Source organism: Mus caroli, chromosome 14 (assembly GCF_900094665.2).
Source record: "Mus caroli chromosome 14, CAROLI_EIJ_v1.1, whole genome shotgun sequence".
Lineage (NCBI taxonomy): Eukaryota > Metazoa > Chordata > Mammalia > Rodentia > Muridae > Mus > Mus caroli.
Genome location: NC_034583.1, coordinates 52,362,730 through 52,386,014, shown reverse-complemented (window position 1 = coordinate 52,386,014; position 23,285 = coordinate 52,362,730). Strand labels below are relative to the sequence as shown.

Sequence of the window (23,285 nt, the reverse complement as noted above, 5' to 3'; positions counted from 1 at the left end):
ACCTGGGGGGGGGGGACCTTTCAAACATATCTGTTGCTGTTTCTGCTGTTGTCAAATTAGCGATGAAATCTGACCTCAATTCTGCAAGGCTATTTATGAAAATTTTGTAACTAACATGGATATTCACAGGTTTACTGCAGAGAATTGCAGGGCATTGTCAAACCCCATGAAGGTATTTTGTTAAAGGCATACATGATCTCACAGGCCTAGAGAGATGGCTCCGCAAGTAAAAGAGAGGTGGATGCAGAGGACCCCAGTTCAGTTCCCAGAACCTACATGACGGACGGCTCAGAACCACCTGTAACTTCAGTTCCATGGGATCTGATTCTTCTGGCCCCCTTGGACACTGCATATATGCACATGCAGGCAAAACACCCATACACATAATAAAAATAAAAATAAAATCTCAAAATAAAAGTTTTAAAAATAACCAGTCAAAAATGATTTTCTATATACATTTTTTATTAAAATCATGGCACTTAATATTAACAGCAGAAATATTCATGATTCACATCCAGAAGCAATTAACATTCCCTTTTACAAATAAAATAAAAAAAATCTAACATGTTCTGTATGTAAGCCCTTAACTGCATAAAATATATTTAGCATCATTTACAGCCAGTGCACTTACATAAGCTATTATTTCCTTTCTTTGACTTTATGCAAAAGAATATGTTAAATTATGTATGTTAGATCTTTTGAACATTATGAAAATTAAATGTCAGTTCTCAATCATTCGTGGGGGACAGTGCAAGCTGATAATTCCCTTTGTAAACTTCTGCCTATCACCTCAACAATTTGAGCAGTTTTAATGTGCATAAGGTAAAAATGTTTAAATTCCCACTAAGTGCCATATTGAAAGACAGTTGGGTTTTTTTTCCCTGCAGCACCTTTAGACAAAAGATTGCATCCTGTTCAGCCACACTATACAAATTATGTCATCTGTGGAAAATATGTACACAAACTCCAATGCTCTTTTGCTAAATCTCATGTTGGGAAGCATTTTTAGAAGCAATATCTGGTAGTGTGAGGCAGCACTCTGAGACTTCCATCGGTTATCTTCACGAGTCAGGAAGCCCACAAATACAAGGTCTAAAAACTCAAAACAAGGATGGAAAGTGCGTCCAGCGCGCTCCAAGGCCCATCTTCACACTCATAGTCAAGTAATAGTCAGGGTTAATAATGTACCATGTTAAATGTCCAACGAAAGATGGGAAACTGAACAAATCCATAATCAGATCCAGCTGATAAGAAAATAACGTATCTAAAAGTGTCCACTTAGAAAGTGATAAGCACCCCCAAACCCAATTCCCCTCACATGTCCAAATAAATCAGGCTGTCCAGTGTTTCTTTAACTACTTCAAAAACATGTTTAAAAACATAAAATTAACTCCCTCCTAAGCAGAGACAGGTGCAGACTCTTATCTAACAAACTGCTAAGCTTTGGTTACATAAAGTGCAGTTCAATAATGTGCCACCCAATTGTTTAAGCACACCTAGGAACTCTGCAGCTCACTGTTAATTTCAAAATCAGGTTTCATTTGTGTTACGGTTTCTGTTAAGAGTCATACAGCTTCAAAATGCTTCCAGAACACTCTGCTGTGTGCTTCACAATTCCTAGATACTGGGAATGAAGCTGAATGAAGTGTAGCGATTCATGTTTGTGCTATAACAGATTCAAGAGCTGGCTCTGCTTTTTTCTTTACGTTCATACCTTCTGTTGTATAAAATTTTCAAGTTTTATGATGATACAGGCAGTACATTCCATCACCCTCATGGCAACCTCAGATGTGAACCTGTCATTGGGGATCTGCGGAAAAGGAAGCAAATCAGGGTATCTTGTTTTCAAGCTGTCTACACCATAAGCTTCCAATGTGTGCACATCATTTGTCAGTCCTTCCAGCTGCTGACTGTACTCCTCTATCTTTTGTGCAAGTGCAGTTGGCTTTACATCTTTATCAGATTTCCCCCTGACAGCATAGTCGGCTGCAATCAAAGCCAGCTTGGTGGAAAGGTAACACTTGAAGCACACCCATTCATTGGCATTTTTGTGAAGGTCATTCCTGGCAGCTGAGAAGTTTGCTCTGGCTTGTCTTAGCCATCTCCGGGCTTCCACTGGATTGCCCACTGACTTGAAGGTGGGAGGAACAAAGAACCTTTGAGAGTATGTCTGTCCAGCAGAAGGAGCGCATTTCTCTTTACTTTGCTGTTGCCTTTCAGATTTATGACTTGTGGCTTCTTGATTCCACGAAGTGTAAAATCTTTGAAATGAGTACTTGTCTGACTGAAATCGAGATGCAGAGGTTGAAAATGTTCTTCTTGAAGCTCTGTCTGCATTTTGATCCAGAAAAGCCTGTTTTTCTAATCTGTTGATTTCATTCTGCAGATGCTTGAACACTTCATTAGCAATATCATGATTTTCTGGATTTTTGTCAGGGTGCCACTTCAAATACAAGCGTCTAATGATCTTTTTCCGCTCTGATTCTGGAAGCTTCCAAGCTTGCTCCACCACTGATGTCACTTCTTTTAAGATTTCTGGTAAAGCATTCACCTTGAGCTTTCTGGGGGAATGGTGTTTGGTGGAGGGAGACTTGTGGCTCTCCTTGCCAGAGAAAAGAGGAGGGATGCTTCTCAGACCGGGAGTCAGGAATTCGGTGGGGCTTGTTGGTGTGGTGGGAGCACTGTCTCTGTTTTGGGAGCTTTCATCAGGCCTTGAGAACTTGTACAGATCAAGAGAGCTGACTATCTTATATTCGCTGTAGCCAATATCGATCTGATAGATCTTTCCTAAGAAACTAGTATTGTCAGCATCTTCTCTTTCAACTTCTTGCACAATAATTGCGTATGTGTATGTTGGCTGGTATGACCCATAGATATCACCACCTTCAGCATCCACAAGGTAACCAACATATTCCCCAGGATAAAAAACATTCATCGGATCCATAAGTAGCGTGTAATGGATCTCAGCGGGTATTGGTGTGCCAGGCATGGGCAGTTCCAGTTTTGATGGCTCAGAGGAGTCGTATTTCACCCCTAAACTGTCAAGCTTCTCACTGATCCTGTAAATGTCGTTGCATCCCAGCATAGCAATTAAGTATGACGTGTCAGAAATCAAATTGTCAGTTGCTGATTTAAGTGTCATCGCTAAGGCTAGCAGAAAGTTAATGTCTTTGCTGTCTGAATGTTGGATGTAGAGCAAGATGACTGCATTGCCAAATCGCTTTAGAAAAGCGAAAGTTTCACTCCTGCTATGGGGAATAGGATTAAAACCTTTAACCCTTAATGTTGTCTGAAGCTTCTCAAAGCAGGAAACTTTCAGCCCTTCTCTTAGAGCTTTGCAAAGTCTTATGGCTTTTTCTTCATTGGCCAGGAAAGCATTATCATTTTCATGCTTCATGATTCTAATGAGTCCTGTGATGAACTGCTCTGAAGACAAGAGAAGCTGCAGTCTTCCCTGAAGAGAGCACAATGCACCAAACTGGCACACTTTAGGGGTCTCCTCATCAAGCTGCTCTTCAAGTATACTGCTCAGCAGACGAGGCCGAAGCTTTTGAGGAAAGAGCATTATCAGCTTGGTGTGAAATCCATGGTCTTTCCCTAAGTAGCACTGGCTAAGATCAACTAGCATCTGCACGCCAATATTCCCCTGGATTCTACTTTTATAATGTGGCGCATCATCAAACACCAAGATGCTTGACTTCACCAACTTACCATCCTGGCTTGGAAGGTAGAGTGCGAGGTCCCGGGCATTCTCCAGATCACTCCTCACCTTGACTGAATCATTTTGTAGACTCTTGAATAGGCCAGAAACCACTCTCTTAACTGTACGCATTTCATTAGGATCTAACTGCTTTCCTTCAGAGCTTTTGAATATTCGGCTTAACACTTCAACATATTGCTTAGTGGAAATGATATCTTCAGTACCTAAATGTTTGAACAGCTGATGAAAAGTGCCAAGCTCTAAAGGCAGCTTGTACAGATAAGGTTTAAAATCAGCCTCATACTCCAGGTTTATCACTACTTCCTCAGGCTTCAGCAGTTTCCATCCATCTTCTACCATTACAAAGGCCACACCCCGAAGCTGAAAACGGAACTCTCGTTTTTCTGCACTGAGAAATTCATATATGCTCCTTAGGACCTTTGCTCTAGTTTTTACCATTTCCTCATCCAAAGTTGTTATGTTGCATATGTTTCTGCAATTATTAATGACCTTATCAAGAGGGGGGTCCAGGTTAACATTAAGCATATTTAAAACTTGTTCAAGCTGTTCCTGTGGAGCGAGGTCACTGCCTTCTTGTTCTTTAATGCTCAACGGTGTGGCTTTCTCTGGAAGAATGGGGCAAGATGTCCACAGCAGCTGGAGTACATCACATTGCTTGAACTTTGGATTCACTTGTGCTCCATTGAACTTTATAAGAGGAAGTGTTCCGTTTACCTCCTGGTACTGAGGGTGAAACCGAATGTACTCAGCGGGGGCCCGTTCAGGACACAAGAATGGTATTAAGGACAGTTCTTTCAGAAAGTTTCCAGATAACAAATCCATTCGTTCTTGGAATATGTGATGGAGAAGGATGTCAACTGTACTTTGCAGGGTTTCTTTAGACCAGTTTTCTGTATTTGCCCTCACACTGATTTCCTTGGCAAACTGTAACAACTGCTGCTGGGAAAGCGCGTACTTCAGTCCAATATTTCTCAAGAATTCCACCCAGGATGTCATAAATGCAGCTTGATTTTTAGGTTTGATTACTTGCTCCAATTTTTTAAAGAATTCCTTAGGAATAAACAGTTTTTCAGGAAGCATAACTTCAAAAACTCTCACAGTTCTATCATAGAAATGTTTTGCTTGCTTTAGTCGATTGTTGGCATCGTGGATAATCAATACGCTTTCCAGTTTTTCAAAAAGTTGCTCCTTAATCTCTGACGGTTCCTCGATGCTTGCCAGTCTATTCTTCAGATAAATCAAGTGCTCTAATTTTGCATCATAAGAGAGATTTTCAATTTTTGGCAGAAGATGTTTTAAATACACCTCCAGATCATCTACTGGCACACAGCCAAGCACCTCATAGAGTTCTTTTAAATGTACCTTTTCTTCAAGAAACGCGGAAGAGGATGACTGTGTCCATTTTTCCACTTCAGCTGAAGGAATACTTTTGGTAAGCACATAGCACGTTCCAAATTTTGCAATGCTCATATACCGGCCACTGATGGATTTGTAGCATGGGAGGGACTTTAAAATTTTTATGTCATCTTGGGACATCAAGTGACTCAAATTACAGTTGAAATACATCAAAAGTGCTTCAAAGTCATTTTCCATTAGTTTTTCAGTTCTAAATGTTGAAGTCTGAACCATATAATGTACAGCCTTCAAGATGCTTGCAGGGCTATCTATGTTTGCTGTGTGGCATGACAACAGAGGAACTAATGCACTGTCTTTAGAGCAAATTTTGTTCAAAGCCAGCTGAATACAGCCAGCTTTCATCAGAGCATGAAAAACCTTATCACTCTGAGCATTTGGGAACACAGCAATGTGCATGAGGCTCAGGGGAATCAACACATCTCCCTCAGGAACCACAAGCTGACTGGTTGACACAGTGAACTTTGTTCCTGGTAGCAATGCCCAGTCTTTAAGGATGTCAACAATGACATCAAATGCTGGCTTTGGTTCTTCCTGATCATCCGTTACACTTACTGATTCACTGATAAAATGCCATGCATTCTTAAGCCAAGATTCACTGGCAAAATTGTCTTTCCACTTTGTACAGTTTTTGGTCTTGTACTCACGAGGCAACACAGAAGAAAGTAAGTCAGCAAAGCTGGAAATGTCAAACACTTTTGCAACTTTGCAGTTCAACAAAACACTACTGTATTTCAAGTATAAGGTGTTCATGAACAAGTCTTTACGCGATGGAATCAATTCATGGTATGTTGTTAGAAACTTGGGTCGTTTACCATCAAAAATCTGCAAGACACTGTCCAGTGTAATGAGTAGGGGCAGTCCCTCAACTTCAAACTCACTTTCTTCAGCATCTTTAAAACAGTAATCAACTAAAAGTTTTAAACTGTGGAAAAGTTTTAGGTTAGTTTGCTGAAGACGACAAGGCAGCTTCCCAATATGGCAATTAGTGTCAGGAGAAGAGAAAGTCATTAAGAAGGACCTGACATCAGCAGGAGTCACATAGCTGACAGGGATATCTGCATCTACAAGGCAGTGGAAAAGGTTAGCAGTCTCATCACAGTTATAAACCAAGTTGAAACCAATTTCTAAGAGCAGGTGCTTCAGTCTGTAGACATTCTCTGAGACTGTTTTTCGGGTTGTGATGTTATAATCTGCATTTTTAAGGTGCTGTAATTCATCCTGTAGCAAGTTATCAAAAAATGGTCTAGTTTTATTTGAAGTAGACATATTGATCCAAGTAATTATGACTGCAGAGTGCAAATCAGAGCCATCAATATTTGGAGCCCGAACAACAGGCAAAAGACGCTTCATGTCTTCATGAATGCAACTGTAAAGTGCTTTTACTAAGCAATATAAATCCGGCTGCAGATCCAGCCTGTTAACTGGAAAGAAGGACAGAAACTTCTTTAATGTGTCCTTTACGACATGAATGGGTGTGTTCTGTAAAACCGATAATGTTGGGTCAGAACCAGGGAAATACCGCTTTTTTAACTGGATTAGTAACTCAACATATGCAGGTGCTATTAAGGCTGTCATTAAACTATTATTCCAGTCACTTCGAACACCAACCCCATTATCATCACGCCACAAGTTTCTTCTGGCTGAATCTAGAGCAAAGTGGCCATTCACATGAAATGGCAGCCCTGTCTCCAAAGAGAGAGGCAGAAAGCAGAAGGCTCTGTGGGGCTTTTTATAATTGTGAGTGATGCAGGCTGCTACTCCACCACGTGGGAAGAGGGTGATATCTTGGTTCTTGTGAGCTGATATAACACTCTTGGATACTTTTTCCATACTTGAAAATCCTGATCTATTACAGATGAGCCATGTGGTCAGATTTCCTTCAGAATCCTCAGTATCCATAGTGTAGGTTATTTGTTGAACTGGTATGTCCTTGAGCTGTCTCTTTTTAGTAACACTGTCAATTACAGAGGCGTGGAATTGCTTCCTTTTTAATCGGTCTCCATCAGTGATCTTGCCTTTTACTGAATAGAGCACATTCAGACCTCCTGTGGCCTTATCTATTTCACAAATAGATATTTTCTCCATGTGGTTGAGAAACATTAGAAGTTCTGCCCCATCAGATCGTAACTTGTCCAAAAGATTCTGGACCATTCTATCTGATGATGGAACGGAAGAAATTTCTGAAACTTGTGCCATCTCTGCATTACGCAGAGGAAATCTAAACATTGTACAATTGTCCAGTTTAAAGTGGTTTCCCAAGTACAGATCTAGAACATCTGAGAACTGGGTTCTAAAGTCTGCATCCAAATCTCTAAACATGCGTCCAGGGCTAACTGATGTGGCTCCTGGTGCATATCTGGCATGGGGATCAAAAATACACAGGATGTCATTGCCAGAAATAAAAGAAGGGCAGTCTGTGATGTGATAAACGGAATTGAACCCGATTCCATATTGTCCTGTTTTGCAAGGATTTCCTTCTTTGGTGCCTTTCCCAAGATTCTGAATTCCTCTAACATCATCTTCTGTAAATGGCTGGTTGTTGTAGACACACAGTGCTGGCCCTTGCAGTGGGGCCCACTTATCATCAAATATTCGGTCAACAGGATGCTGTCTAGGATCAAACACAAAGCAGATCTCTGTGGCCTTTGCATCGTCAGCATTTTGAAGAAGCTCTTTCAGCATTTCCTTTTCTGAAGGATAGGCATTGAGAATGCTCTTAATTCTGCTGGTCAGTTTTTCTTTCTGCCCAAATTCTGTACCTAGAGCTGTGAAACAGATGTTGGATGCATATCTTTCTAATGCTTTATGTCTCTTTGGTATTGCACCAAGTTTTACAGCTACTTCCCGGGGTATGTCGGCATGGCAATACTTGACAGTGGAGTCCTTTACTTTTATCCAGGGACAGTCATTGTAGCATAATGACTTAGCAGGGAGCAGCAGCAGGTTAGTGTCTGGCAGTAATATTTTGCCATAATTTTTCTCACAGAATTCTTGTCTCTTTTCTCTAATGAGACTCCAGATTCCTTCACTGATTATTCGTCGGCAAAGCTGAAAATTCTCTTCTGTTATTTGTTTTTTTCCTCTTTCTTGATCAATAGACTCCAAAACTAGGGCAAAATCTTCAACAGTAAATGACTGTCGCACACCCACACTTTCAAAAAGCTCACGGAAATTATTTTTATACTTATTAGGTAACTGATAAAGGTATGGTGCTGCTTCAAAGTTCAAGTGAAAAGAAACCTTTTCTGACTCAACATATACATTCTCAACTAGGATGAAACAAAACGGTTTTAGCTTCTCAATAATTGTTGCCTTGGCCATTTCATTCTGCAATACTGCTTCATGGAGGTATTTGTAGCAAGCATTGGTGATATTTTCCTGGTACAATGTAATGCCATCATCAACTGATTTTGCAACCTGCTTCAACTGGTTTATTACCAGATCAACTGTTGGCTTCTTTAGTAAACCCAAAAACTCTTTAACAGCCAAAGACACTGAGCCACAGCCTCTAAAGGAATGGGAATTTTCATTAAGAATTGGTTGCAAAAGACAGACTATATCTTGATATTCAGCTGTGTAAATGTCAGTTGCTGCAAACATGGTTTCAGGCTTAAAACTGTTCCCTTTCCATTCTAAAGAAAAACCTGCTGGCTTTGTTAGAAATGGGAGGAAGGGAATTGTTTGATATTTTGCAGCAAAATCCTTTGCTCTAGGATCCTTTATTTTTAGCTTCTCATCAATAAGGCTTAGGAGAATACTACTCCTTAAGCAGGCAGCAGCATGGTCACTTTTATTAATCTCAGCTACAGACTCTGCACGCTCTAGCATGTCATCCCACAAAATATCATCCTTTGCCATGCCTAACTGAACGAGCTTAATCAAGATAATAGGATTGAGGTAATCCTGTGTGGAACCATAAGGGAATCTCCCATCTTTAGTATCAAATAACTTTGCAACTCGTCCTTCAGGATGGATCAATCTTGAAGGCAAAACCAAAGGATGGCCCTCCAAGGAGCAAGGAACACAAGGGGTAACACGAAGAATTCCTGAGAACTCATCAAGTTTTTCATTTAGGACAAAATTCATCAGAGGATCTCTAAGTTCTGCTTCAATTTCCTGGATATTAGGAAAGAAGACTTCTGAAAAGAACTGTTTCTCTGAAAATGTATTTTCCAGCAGTATCTGTTTACAGCCAGCCTCTTCAAATCCTGCTTTTACTGAAGAAGGAAGCTCAACAGCACAGAGGTTTTTGGATCCTGTTTTCTTGAGGTACTTCAGAAATATCTTGAAGGCTGCTGAACCAACATCTTTCCTTTGAAGTATAGAGTCATCCAGAAACCTCACATTCTTCATGGAAACCCACATAGACCCATCAGAGAAGACTCTGGTCAACTCCTTCCCCTTCCCATGAGCAATGTCTTCATAAAATCCTTTACAGATCACAGAGAAGTCATCATGAACTAGATCAGGATCAGGCCACACAGCATAGTAAGTATAATCAGTCAGCTCACCACCAATGGCTAGGTCCCGTAAGACACTGAGGGCTTGTAAGTAAGCTTTCACAATGACATGCCTCATGAATGTGGTATTCCATCGACCTTTTGTATCTGTCTTCCAGATTTCTTTCCTATTTGAAGTAACAGCAAAGCACCCATTGATGTGAATTGGCAACCCTGTTTTGATTCGTAGAGGTAAATAGCAAAACACTTCTCCTATGTGTGGTTTCACGGTCCACTTCTGTTCCTGGGTTTCATGCAAAAGAACCCCTACTGCCCCACAAGGAACCAGCCCTAATCTTCTTCCACTTTCATTCAAGGAAAACTTGAGAGCTTCTCCTGTATCCATGCATGTGCATATAAGCCATGTGGTACAATCTACTGTCTTTTGTGGCAACTCATCTGATGGCTTTTTTGATTGGCCAGATTTAGCCATTTCAAAGAGAGTAGCTGGGTCATCATCTGGACCTCGAAATAGTGGTGACTGTAAGTCAGCAATCCTCCTAAACACATGGTGAAATTCTTCGACTGTGATCTGAAGAATGCAAGATGACTTTGGCACATCCGTGGGAAGCTTCTTGTTGCTGCTGCTACAAGTCTTCATGAGTTTAGCAGCTTCTTTTAAAACACTTAAAACTGGTGCATTCAATGCTTTGGAGGGGCAAACTTTTTTCTTAATTATGATTGTATCTTGTGCTAAGCTAGGATTGGTTTCTTCAATTTTCAAGTATTTCAAATACATTGAGTTTACACTCTGAGTAAAGATGATAAGTCTGTGCCCACAAAGACTAAATTCATCCACCAGGGAGTAAATATCCGCAGTATTATAACAAGTACTGCTAACTTCACTCACTTTTGCTTCCTGCTGTGTTCTAAAGGACAGTCGGAAAAGAGTTCCATTGTAGCTGTAAGGAGCTTCAACAGCCAAAGGTAACTGACAGCCAAATACATCTATAAATGGTTTGAACTGATTGGGGAACTTCCTAAGTCTTTTCTGCTGCTTACTCCAATTAATTTTGATTCCAGGATTAGATCTATCTTTAATGTGTTTGCTGATATGATTTATGTTTGGATCAAACATTATCATAAATTCTCTGCTCATAATGATGGGAATGTCAGTAATGTGGTACACAGAATTAAAACCAAGACCAAATTTCCCAACCTTGTCAACTTCTCCCCTTTTTAGAGACTCTCCTAACCTCGTTATGTTTAAGAAATCTGAATCTGAGAATTCAGAATTGTTGAATGACCACAGAGCAGGTCCATGACAAGCTGCCATCCCTGGGTCCAGGAGATTTTCCCTTATGTCCATATTCCTTCTCATATCAATCATGAAGCTGCATTCTGTGGCATTTGCATCATCAGCATTTTGAAGTAGCTCTTTAAAAATATCTGACACGGAAGGGTATTCTTCCAAAATATTTTTAATCCTTACAGTAAGAGGCTCTCTTTGCCCTGACTGCTCAAACCCCATGTTTTCAGGATTGATCAGTCTTGTACTAAGGCACGGAACTTTTAGCCATTCTGCAGTTTTCATGGGTATATCTTCATGTACCAAGATAATTGGTTCCACTGAATCTTCAAGCAAGTCATTGAGGTCATCTACTTTGATGTCACAATAACAGCATTCATGAATTGGCTTCATGACAAGTTTGGAAGGATTTCTGCTGTGGTAAATAGGAACTGGTGTATTAGGGCTTGCTGGAATCTGATTGCTATAGAGCCATCTCATAATATTCAACATGAGATGAAGATTTTGTTTACTTTCTTCTTCACTCAACTCCTGGTCACTTTTGAGATAAACTTTCTGAATGACCATGGAAATATGATCTGATGTCAACTCTTCTATTGAGCCACAAGCCTTGAACAGCTGGTGGAATTTTGCCATGGTTTTAGGCACATTATATAAATAAGGCTGAAGATCCAGATCATGGGTTGGCTTTATCACAGCCTGGGCAAGAGGACAAAAGTTTTTGCCAGTCCAAACCCATGGAAATTTCAAGGCTTTAAAAGAATCCTTCCCTTCACTCAGATGATCATGCATGAACCCATAAATTTCAAGCAAAATATGTTGGAACTGATAGTAATCTTCATCACTAAAGGTTTTTGAAGTATACCAGTCAACAACAGTTTTAAAGTGTTTTAAGACAGCATTGATAGTAGGCTTTGTGAAGATGCCGAGCGCCTGCTCCAGGTTCACATGGACACTTTCAACAAGAGGAAGTGAGGAGCCCACTAGAACTGCATGTGCCGCATCACACATATCTGGAGGTGCACAAAGATTACAGAGATCCCCTTTCCAGACTAAGGAACCAGGATAATTTGGAGGTCTTTCCTTGCAGGCTGGAACCCATTTGATTTTCTTCAATGCCATCTTCCCTTCAGAAGACTGCAAGAGTGTCTGGTTTTTATTCAAGACCAGTAAGAGTGTTTTGGCTTTCTTCATGAGAGCATCCTGATTCTGACAGGAACTGACCTGTAAAGCTTCAATTTTTCTTGCCACTTGTACAACATCTTTTTCTTTTAGGCTGGCTTCATTTTTTAAGCCAATCTGTCTCAAAGAGTGAAGGATATCTGGTGAGGTAAAAATTATAGGTGGGAAACAGGTTTCTTCTTCATTATAAAAGAGATCCCTCAGTACTTCTATATCAGGATCAAAGAGATCACCAGCTGCTACCACATGTCCCTGGGACATATGAATGAATTTTAGTGGCATTAACCAATCAAGCACATTTGAATTCTCATTTTTAAGAGAGGATAGATTCTCAAGGATCCAAAGCATAAGGTGTGTTACCTCTTCCTGTGTATAAAATGCATTTCCAATGTCTTTTAAAACAAACTTTAAACAGCTTGTAGTCTTCAATTTTTCAATTTTCAACATGTTTGCCAAACGAATGGTGGCTTCATCACTACTATCTATTACTGAAACTGATAGCCGTAGATCTGTTGGAAGCTTGGCGGTATGATCCAAAACTTTACATCCTTTTAATTTTGTGTAAGAGGAAATCCCTTGATCTGATGAGTGATTAATTCTTTTGAATATTGTCAATTCTTGAATTATTCTTTTCTCTTTTTCACTGGTATCAGTTAAGCTGGCCAAAAACTTCCTTAGAGCATCTTTGTGGGTTGGAAGTAATGAGGCTATTTGATTACACAACTTCTGTAGAGGTATCTTCTCCATTATCTGCAAAATAGCACTCGGAAGTGGGGAATGAATGTATTTTTTAACAAGTGGATGCTGAATAGAGGTATCTAGTCTTTTCAGGACAATCCCTCCAAGTTTTTGTACAATATCTGCTAAGAATTCTGGAAGCTGAGCTTCAGTTTCATCATCTAAAATGACTACTGATGGGATCCTGAGTCTAATGAGTTCCACACACGTCTGGTCCTCATTCAGTATAGTTCTAGGGATAAGTGGCATCTCATCAAATAAAGTCAAATCTTCCGAGAAATGTATATAGAGATTCTTCCAAACCATCTTAAGCCATGAAAGGGATGGGTGATGTTTGTCTTCACTAAATGGATACCACTGAACCACCAACTCTCGACCAGGCCAGAATGTATTCATGACTTCTTTAATAAGACGTGCAAATCGCTCTGGATTTAGAAGCTGCAGCTGAGTACATGGTCTTCCTGTAGATCACACACAGAAATGTTATGCACAGTTCTACTTTAAACTCTTCTAGTTTCAAACTTAAGATGCCACTGGAAAGCTGCTTAAAAATGTAAATATCCAGTATGAGTAGACTAAAATAATTTTAAAATAATGATAGCCTATACAGAAACTCATACTTATAATAACCTCTAAGAGAAGTCATTCTCTCCACAAAGAGCTTATCCTAAATAAATATAAAAAGGTCATAAAATATGTACTCAAAAGTACCTAGTGTTCTACAGATGGAATCCATAACAACAACAACAACAACAAAATGTTTAATGTTTAGTTGTCCACAAGTAAAACTATCAAAAATGCAGATAAAATTGACATATTTTTTTCACTTAACAGGTAAACATTGATAAGTAGATCCAACACAAATATGTTTAGGGTTGTTTTACACTTTCAGCACCTCACTTGCTCAAAGTCAGTACAGAAGCTGGAGTCTCCATTTCAGAAGCTAACACTTTCTGAAATGCGGTAGCAGTGAGTCGTGGAATTTCCTTTAAGTCTCTAACAGATATGCAACCGGGTGTCAGTTACTGTCTTAGAGACTTGAACTCACCATTCTGGAAAAGCAGACAGTCTATACAGGGCACAGGCACAGCAGTTTCTCCAAGGTTGCTATTTATTAAAGTGTGCTCTGCAGAAGTTGGGGATTTCATAGAAGTGCTTCAGGGAAACCTAACTGACCATGTGGGTGTTGTTTTGGTGTCTTCTCACCAAAACAACTCACTTCTGCATGTTTGTAAACTAGGAGACAAATTATATTTTTCCTCTTAGGGGAACAGTTGCATATCTTTTTTTGTTTGTTTGTTTGTTTTTCGAGACAGGGTTTCTCTGTATAGCCCTGGCTGTCCTAGAACTCACTTTGTAGACCAGGCTGGCCTCGAACTCAGAAATCCACCTGTCTCTGCCTCCCAAGTGCTGGGATTAAAGGCGTGCGCCACTACGCCCGGCTTACAGTTGCATATCTTAATAGACTGCCTAGAAGTTAACATTTATTTAAAATGTATTTTGTATGTCAAAGTATTTGTGATATTTAACATCAGTAACAACAGAATAGAAAAGCAACCATGTAGCTTTAGGTTTGAATTTGTCCATACAGGAAAATAAAACATCTCAAAATCAGTTATGTGGAAACTAACATTTATCTTTCCCCTATGTGCAAAAAACTTCTAGCTCCCTAGGAGTGAATTTGGGAAACACTATAACAGTATACCTCTGACGGGTATACTTCAGGCTCTTGGAACTTTTGTATGTAACTTTTTTTTCTTGAGAATGTCACATGTGAGGTGCTGTACAGGCCTTCTAATGGAGGGCCTGGAGATTCCTTAAAAGCTAACTGTCTTCAGTACAAAGTAGCTAGAACTTGGACTTGCGATTGAAGATACTGTTTGTTCTCATGTCATCCCCATGTTTCCCTCGCCCCACTCTAGCATGTTTTAGTCAAGGGAGGACATCTTTGTTTCAAAGGCTCTACTTTCGACCCCAACATTATGTGTCATGCTATTTTCAAACCACTGTCATAGAAATCTCAGCAAGATAGACAATTGAAACTTCAGGAGAGTGATAACACACAGACTCAGGAACATTTTCAGTCTCCTTGTCATGTAACAGAATAACTCAAGCAATATTTTTAAAATGAAAATGTTAGTAATATAATCAATATAGTTTCTTTGGGCTATGGGGTGAGTTAAATTTAATTTATAATAATGTTTCCTCAAGTGCTTACTGAATAGAACTACTACCTATACTAAATATCTAAGTCATAAGTGAAGATATATTTTAAAGATATAAAAATGTTAAAAATTAAAATTCAGAAAGCAAAATCATAAATATGTATCATGTATGTTCCATGTAAATTGCCACATCACATGAGCCTTATAGATAATCCTGCCCAACAGCCTTACATAGAATGTGGCAATTTATAAAACATGTACTTACCTTTAGGAAAATTACTTGGTATGAATATGTAAATAAAATGTCAAAACACACACACCTCACACATAGCATGCAACTAACACGTCAGTCATGCTCAACTGGAAAAACACTAGGAAGTAAAGGAGAGAGAAAATGAGGAGCCGCACAAACCTAAGAACATTAAGTTCATTCAGGCTTTAGTCTAGCTACTGCGTTTAACCCTGAACTATAAATGCTCACATAGGCGTCTCCATGTCCCCATCAGAAGGCCTCTGAAGCACCTCCACTAGGATGAGCAAAACAGTTTTTAGGCATCTTAGTAAATGACTTGTGGGTTTATGGCTTTTACAACTAACAGCAAAGTCAAAACATATTTAACTATGCTTCTGAAAAAACTGTTCCCAAGGACAGCAAACTATTACCAGGTATGATACTGAAAACAACATGAATACAACCAGTCTCTACTCAGAGACTGTGCTGTTTTTGTTTCTATTTATTCCCGTGTCTATGATCCTTGCTAACCTTGAGAATAAATGCAACGTGGTCAGAAAGTAGAAACATCAGTTGGTGTAAAAATTCATTTAACAATTACATTTTAGTTCTAAATGCTTCAAGGGAACTCCTTCAGAGATGCACCCCACTAGAGAATGCTAAATCAAGGTGCTGAGTACACAGACGTTCTTTTGCTTTTCAGAGACACAGTGGCAATGGCGGCTTTGATGGCTGCTGAGTTCTAATAATGTACCATCATATAGAAAATTCAAGACTTTGTAAATACACATCAACGAGAAAAGTCCAATTAAATGATGTACTATATATGAGTCACATCTTTTTCTTTTTGTTTTGTAATTACTATTATTATTTGTACATCCCAAACACAGTATCCCATCCCTCCTCTCCTCCTAGTCCCTTCTCAGTCACATCTTTAAAAACAAAACAAAAAAAGAATGAAGAAAGAGAAAAAAAACCAATGTAGAGGCTTGGGGGGAGTAAAGGAAAAGGGGGCCCAGTGCCTGCCAGTCAGGACTCCACCCACACTCACGCCTAGACATGGTGCTGCTGGTCTCTGGCCTTTCAGAAGCATCCTATTCCAGCTCTAAAGGCCCAACTGCTTCCCAGAAAGTCTGCACTGATACCCTGCCACGGACATCTTGGCTTTGGTCTTTGGTTGTTACTTTTCTTGTAATACTGGGCACTGACTAGTAGGTCTCATGCAAGTTAGGCAAAAGCCCTACTACTGAGCGATTGCCCAACCTCCTTTTACTTTTCTCTTCATAGACTCTAAGTTGTCCAGGCTGGCCTCGAATTCACCTTGTAGTTCAGGTTGGTCTGGAACTTACAATCTTACAATCTTCCTACCTTAGCCTCTAAGCAGCTGGTATTACAGACATACACTATCAGGCTTGGCTTGGGCTTGAATAGATCTCCTATAGCAACAGATTCAGTAACCAAAATGGGACAGTCCCTAGGGCAGGCGTTAACAGGGTAACTACTTACATTACCACTCTGTTGTCTCTTTTCCTACACTGTCCCAATATAAGAGCTATTGATAAAGCATTAGATACTTTTAATATAAAGTAGAAGCCAAATTTAATATTTATAGAAATTATCACTCTAGTAATGACTTAGTTCTTAATTTTATATATGCATAAATGTATAATCTTCTTCAAAGTATATGTATAAAAATAATTTCTATAAAGCAAATCTTGCATCCTTTAAATTTCCAAGTAAAACATGAACTTTGGAAAATAATAACAAAGGTATTTATTAAGACAAAACAAAAAGGATGGGCAATCACTAAACTGACCCACTTGGCACTGTAAGATCAGCTGACTATCCCTAATAGGAGATTGGCTGCTGTAGTGTTCCTTGTAGCTTGGACAGGGGCTTTCTACTCACACTGGTCTCAGCGCTGGGCTACAATCCTAACAGTTTCCAGAATTTTCTCCTCTCCTTCATTTCTCCTCTGAGCATTTGTGTGCATAACAGAAATGCAGTCATGCCACTCTCTCCCATTTAGGCAGTCTAACATGCAAATTTCACAAGTGTCTTTTATTTGAAACTAAATAAAGTTTTCAAGTCATTTAAGTGTGTTTTGTAAAAATCAGTGTTTGCAATAAGAAAAGCCTGTACAGTAGTCTCCTCTCTCCTTTAACAGTTGTTATTTCCAGCACGGAAAAAAAAGATTGACAGAATTTCTAGCTAGTTAGGTTAAAAACAAAACAACACAGGATTCAGCACACCAACAAATGACAATAAATAAATATAAATAAATAAATAAATAAATCAGGTTTCAAATGAACACAACATTCAGTCAGTGATCCTACCTGAGTATCCCCAGAGAAGCTGCTGTGCTAGAATATAATTAAAGCCATGCTTAGAGAGGCCAGAATAATCAATATTTCACAAGCTCACTACAGAAATTACTCTGCATTTTACAGCAATGCTGTCTGCAAAATCTCCACACAGCATTATGCAAAAGAAAAGGTATATACAAAGCTCCAAACAGTATATACATTTAAGATTTAAAGATCTATTTTGATGCAAATTAACCCTAAACTATGTGAGAACTGAGACTTAGTTCGGAAAATAGCAAAGAAGGTGAGTGCATGTTTATAAGCACAAATTACACTGTGTTCACAGCAACCTGGAAGCTAACTATGGGCATTTTCACAGCTAGTAGCATAAAACAGTCAGAGGGCCTAGAGACGAACTGAGAAAGGAGGAAATAGAATTCTTATAAGTACTTTAACATTTACACAAAGTCAAATTACACTAAATTCTCAGTATGATAAGAAAAAGGAGAATTTATCAAACATTCCTATTGTTTGTTTATGACAATCAATAATCATAAAGTTCTAAGAATGACCCCCATGGACAACTAACCTTTCTACGAAGGTCATTTATTTTATTATGTATACCACTGCATCTCTGTGGAATATGCTTGTGCACTGGGGTACATTGGACTCAATTTCAGGGCTAAGACAGAGACTGTAAGTCTCACTGGAATAACCTCCTCACCAGCAGTATTTGTCAGTCAGGCAATACTAGGTGCTAGAGCGCTGGAAATAAACACCCAGACATGAACTCAGACCTGGTCTGTACCTAACAAGGATGGCAGATTAGAGAAAGGATTACAAGTAACTACACAAGTGCAGGTTTGTGGTGCTTTGTTATAAAAGCATGCATAGGTTGCATGTAACAAGGTGTGCACGGAGTGGGGGGGGGGATCAGATGTCTGTGCCTAGTGGAGAAAAATAAGTGTTCTTTAAATATGGCAGTGATCAGGGGGAAACAAAACCAAGGAAGGAGCTGGGTAACAGCAAACACCCACTTAGCTTTCCCGTGCGCTTAGCTTTCCCGTGCACCAGGACTCTTTTTAATGCCCAGAAAAAAATAGAACGAGGATATGGAAAAAGCCTGGTGGACAATGTCAAGGACTTTGTACTTTTTTATATGAAAAAAACAAGAAGCCTTTCAAAGATATTTGATAAAAGGTGGAAAAGCAATGTTTTAGAAAGGTAAGTTCTCTCAGTGCTGGGCTAACTGGAGAAGTAAGAATGGCTGTGAGAGATACCAAGGTTATGCCTGCATTTCAGGTTATGCACGGCAGCGGCCTGAATAAGGCAGAAGGTAGGCTTCGAACAGACTCTTCCTAGCACATGGTTCTTTTCTGAAACATGTAATTATGGGTATGGCAGTCTCAAATATCTCCACAAACCTGTGTCAGTTATAGCTATCTGTATGCCAGAGGCTGGCAATGAAAAATGCAAGATTTTCTGAAGATTTGGAAACATGCATGTGTGGTCATCATCTCTTCAATAGTATTCATCATAATAAAGTTGTGTCAGAGTCATCACTGAAAACATGCTGTCCCCCTGAGACATGAAGGCTAGAGGCCAGGCAGAATACACAACACCATCCCTGCTGTGCTACCCAACACAGGCCCAGTCCATGCTCAGCATCTGACCAAGTACCCATTGCATGAGTGACAGTGTTGATTCCTATCCATATCCTATGCAGCTGTGGGTTTTATCATCTATTTATTAACTTCACCTGGCACAATGCTTGGTATATACAGGAAAATGAATCATTTAAGGACTTTTGAGTTACTAATTGTAACAGAGAATGTAATCCTACCTAATTTTTTTTAAAAAGCTTAATTTTTAAATTAAGAAACATGTATGTAGGACCCTGATGCCACTCCATTAGGAATTTGTCTCACTTAACTGCTTATTTTTTCTAGTCGCTTAATTTAAAACTCATTTAGTGGCAGAATTATTTAACTAGTCATTTGTCACCTAACTTCAGCTATTCATCCATTTACTCATGTAATTTAAACCACAAATAATCTAACTCACAAATTTTTTTAAAAAATGAGAAAACAAAACCAGAATTGTGGCTACAACTGCATCTCAAGTTATTGAAAACCTTCTACTTCCTTGAGCTTGACAGAGGCTCTGATACCTACGGGTTGTGGAGAGCAAACAACAGAAGGTGCTCATCACAAACAATGTCTCCTACCTGTAGAAGGGAGAAGGAACCAAGAGAAGGTCTTGAACTTGAAGCCCACTACCAAATCCACCAAAATAGCATGTAAAACCAGATAGAGCTCCAAGACCATTCCCTCACACTGTGACCTATATACTTCTCAGGGCCTGTGCAGAATCACATTTACTGTGTGGCTCAAGAGCTGCCTCCAGAACCCCTCTCCCATACTTGGGCAAAAGAGAAGACAAAGACTCCATCTACTAGGAAGCATTCCAGGAAAGCTAGGCCAGAACTTCACTCTGGAGTTCAGGGCCAGGTCTGCTATAGTAAGATCCAGACTCAGCAGAAAACAGAAGCCTTAAGAGTCTTCCCAACACAGGACAGAGATCTGCGCAGCAGGAGGACAGACTCATGTTCCAGCATGCTTCACTGTCAGCCTTAGAGCAGGACTTCTTCCCCAGCTGTCTTTTTCTTGTATGTTAATATCAAGCTCATGAGTGCTTCCCAAGCTTTCTCTGTGGTTACCACATGCTGGGAGAGCCGTCATGGAATGTGTGGGACACATAGATAGAGGCTGCTCAGTTGGAATTATTAAAGGTCAGGTTAAAAAGTTCTGGGTACTATTGCATAGTAGGGTAACTATGGATAAAAATCATATATTCTATGTTTCAAAAAGCTTGAAGATTCTCCGTCAAGAAGTGGAAAATATTTTAAAAGACAGGTGTGGTTAACTTGATTTGAATATTATATAATGTGTATATCACATACCATATAATCATGCAATTTTTCCTTTTTCTGTATCACTTAAAAGATGGATTCAAAGTGAGTTAGGAGCTGTAAATGTAGCTCAGTGGTAAAGCACTTGCCTAGCTGCATGAAGCCTTGAGTTCAATCACCAAGAACAGACAAAGAAATTAACGAACAAAGCACAGGATGGAAATAAGTCTTCCCAGCAAAATAAATGCTGGGTAGATAAGTACAGATATGAGAAAGTGTTCACGTAGGTTTAAAACAATGACTGAGCATGAACCTTAAAGTGTTATATAGTGTGTTCTACAGTGTGTGATACAGTAGAGACAAGTCTGACCAGTCTCACTGCTCTCCTGAAACTAGGAAGCGACCAGGTTCACAAGTTTGTGCTCTTCCAAGACTAGAACAGAGAGGGGCCCTAAATGGATGGAAGCCACTGAAACAGCAGTTCACAATCACACATGTTCGGAATCACAGCTGACCACTATCATGGCAAGTTCAGTCATGGAAAGCCATCTAACTCTTACTACAAGCCCACAGCAGCTAAGTGTCACAGTCATATGAAGAGTGAGTGCCACAGCAATGGTTAATTCCACAAGTGAAGTAACATCACAAGAAAGTACAACAGTAGCAGATCCATAGACAGAAGAACAAACAGAAACGAATTGTTGGACAGAACCTACAGTTGCAGAACAAAGATGATAACCCAATGGTTCACTGTGGAGTAAGCTTCAAGGAGAGAAACAGCATTTTTAAAGGGGTCACACAAGAGGGAAACAAGAGAAAAGGAGAGGTCTGTGGCTGACATTCCGATTTTAAAATACCTATGAATCTCCAATTAAAGTGATCACAACAGCTTCCACATGCAGGAAGTTATGTGTTAGGCACTAGGCTGGACTATCACTTCTGTCAATATGATCTGGTCCTCATAGGAATGCCTACAATATGTTATTACAGTGATACTTTTAAGTAGCCTGCCTTGGTGTAACTATGCAAATTAGAACCAAACTCAATGGATATACAGTGAATGCTGCCAAGTTCTTCCCAAGCCTGATCAACATAAAGTAACAAAACTTGACATAAAAAGGAAAAGAAAAGAGGGGGCTGGGTAGAAGGCTCAGCGGGAATGCATATCTAAATCCTTCAACAGCTTTCTTGAAAAGAACAGTTTACAACACGTGAGCCATCAGAATGCGGGAAACCCGCATCACTGCAGGTCTCACAGGCACAAATCCTGTGACAAGAAACATTTACAGGCTCACTCTTGGTCTCACTTTTAACTCCAACCTCATTGCCCTGGCAAGTTCAAAATCCTTTCATGCATATTTTAATGAATAAAAATAGAAATGATGAACAATTTTTCCTTGAAAGAAAAAGGTCATGTGTTGTCTACGACATATCACAAAGAATAAGCTCCTTGGTAAGACAAATTCTGAAATCTGGGGGCAAATGTCTAACTTAGGAAAAGTCCAGACAGCAGTTTCATAGGTGATAGAATATTTGCAGAAGTTGGGAGATGGAATTAGAGTCAGAACCATGGTAACTTTCCCTCCAAGTTACTGTCATTTCCCAAAACTCATTCCCAATGAAGGGTGTTTATAGCTTTCCTAGGTCTTCTCAGTCCCCTTCCCAGGCAGTGTCTTGGATTTGGATTGGAACACATTTCCTGGAAGTTGATCCTATCTGGTAGCTGACCACTTATAGCTGCGCTGGGGTGTGGGATAGCAGACAAGGGAGACAAGGCAGAAGACCTAGCCTCCTGCACTCATCTGAAAACTCTGAACCTAGCTTTTCCTCTCATCTGTGAAATTTAACAATCACTTTCAGTGTTATCACACGTGCTGCAAGATCTGAGGACAGGAGGGTCTGAAAAGAACTAGCAGGCATTGGGAAAAAAACCAAAAGCACTGTGCAGGTTAAGATACACTTCCTGCAAATGCCAAGAGCGATGACATGAGGTTCTCAATGACATTGCCATTGGGTTCTTGTTAGATGCTAGAATGGCTCCTGACACATCTTAAAGTGAACAATTGTCCCAGGCTGAGCCATATGGACTCAGACTTATAGGTCTAAAATGGACAGTTATTAGAAGAAACCTTATAAAAGCTGTTTGTATTTTTAGAATGAGGGTTGTTTAAGAAAAGCACGGAGAGCTGGAGAGATGGCTCAGTCATTAATGGTTAGGCTCACAACCAAAAATATAAGAACAACTCTGGATAGTTATAATACCTCGGGTCTGCGCAGCTTCTTTTAAAGCAGCTAGAAGGTGAGGCTTCAAGTTCTCCAAAATAAGTCTTGCTTCAAGACCTGGGAAAAGGGACCTAGAATTTGAGAAGTACACAGCAGTTATAATTCCAACAATTCTTCTGTTAAAAACAGCCACCATATAATTTCAAGCCAGTTAAACCTACTGTTTTATTTTATGTGAATTATAGTGCACATCAAAGTTTGCTTTAGGCGTCATACACCATGGAAATTCAAAACCAGTCGAAGTAGTTAACAATACATACCCTCAGCTATTAAAACAACAGCAACAACAACAAAAAACCTTAGTTACTGAAGCCAAGTATGATGACAGATACATGGAACCCTAGCAAAGCATGATGACGACACATGTAACTCCAGCAAAGCATAATGACAGACACATGTAACCCCAGTAAAGCATGATGTTGGACACATGTAACCCCAGCAAAGCATGATGTTGGACACATGTAGCCCCAGCAAAGCATGATGTTGGGCACATGTAACCCCAGGAAAGCATGATGATGGACACATGTAACCCCAGCAAAGCATGATGACGGACAACACATGTAGCCCCAGCAAAGCATGATGT

General features: G+C 39.7%; 1 protein-coding gene across 7 annotated transcripts in view; it reads right to left on the bottom strand.

Moving 5' to 3' along the window:
* Positions 1 to 441: 441 nt before the first annotated feature.
* Positions 442 to 23,285, bottom strand: part of Sacs (sacsin molecular chaperone) — a 77,169-nt gene continuing 54,325 nt past the window's right edge. For 6 of the 7 annotated variants that reach the window (XM_029468843.1, XM_029468844.1, XM_029468845.1 and 3 more), the window contains 3 exons: positions 22,682 to 22,773; positions 17,539 to 17,565; positions 480 to 13,266 (listed from right to left, as the gene is read on the bottom strand). In XM_029468843.1, coding sequence (XP_029324703.1) covers positions 1,709 to 13,266; positions 17,539 to 17,565; positions 22,682 to 22,773 — 11,677 coding nt within the window. In that variant the 3' untranslated portion in view covers positions 480 to 1,708. Of the gene's footprint in view, positions 13,267 to 17,538; positions 17,566 to 22,681; positions 22,774 to 23,285 lie in introns of all 7 variants that reach the window. The other variant, XM_029468847.1, reaches the window with a different exon arrangement.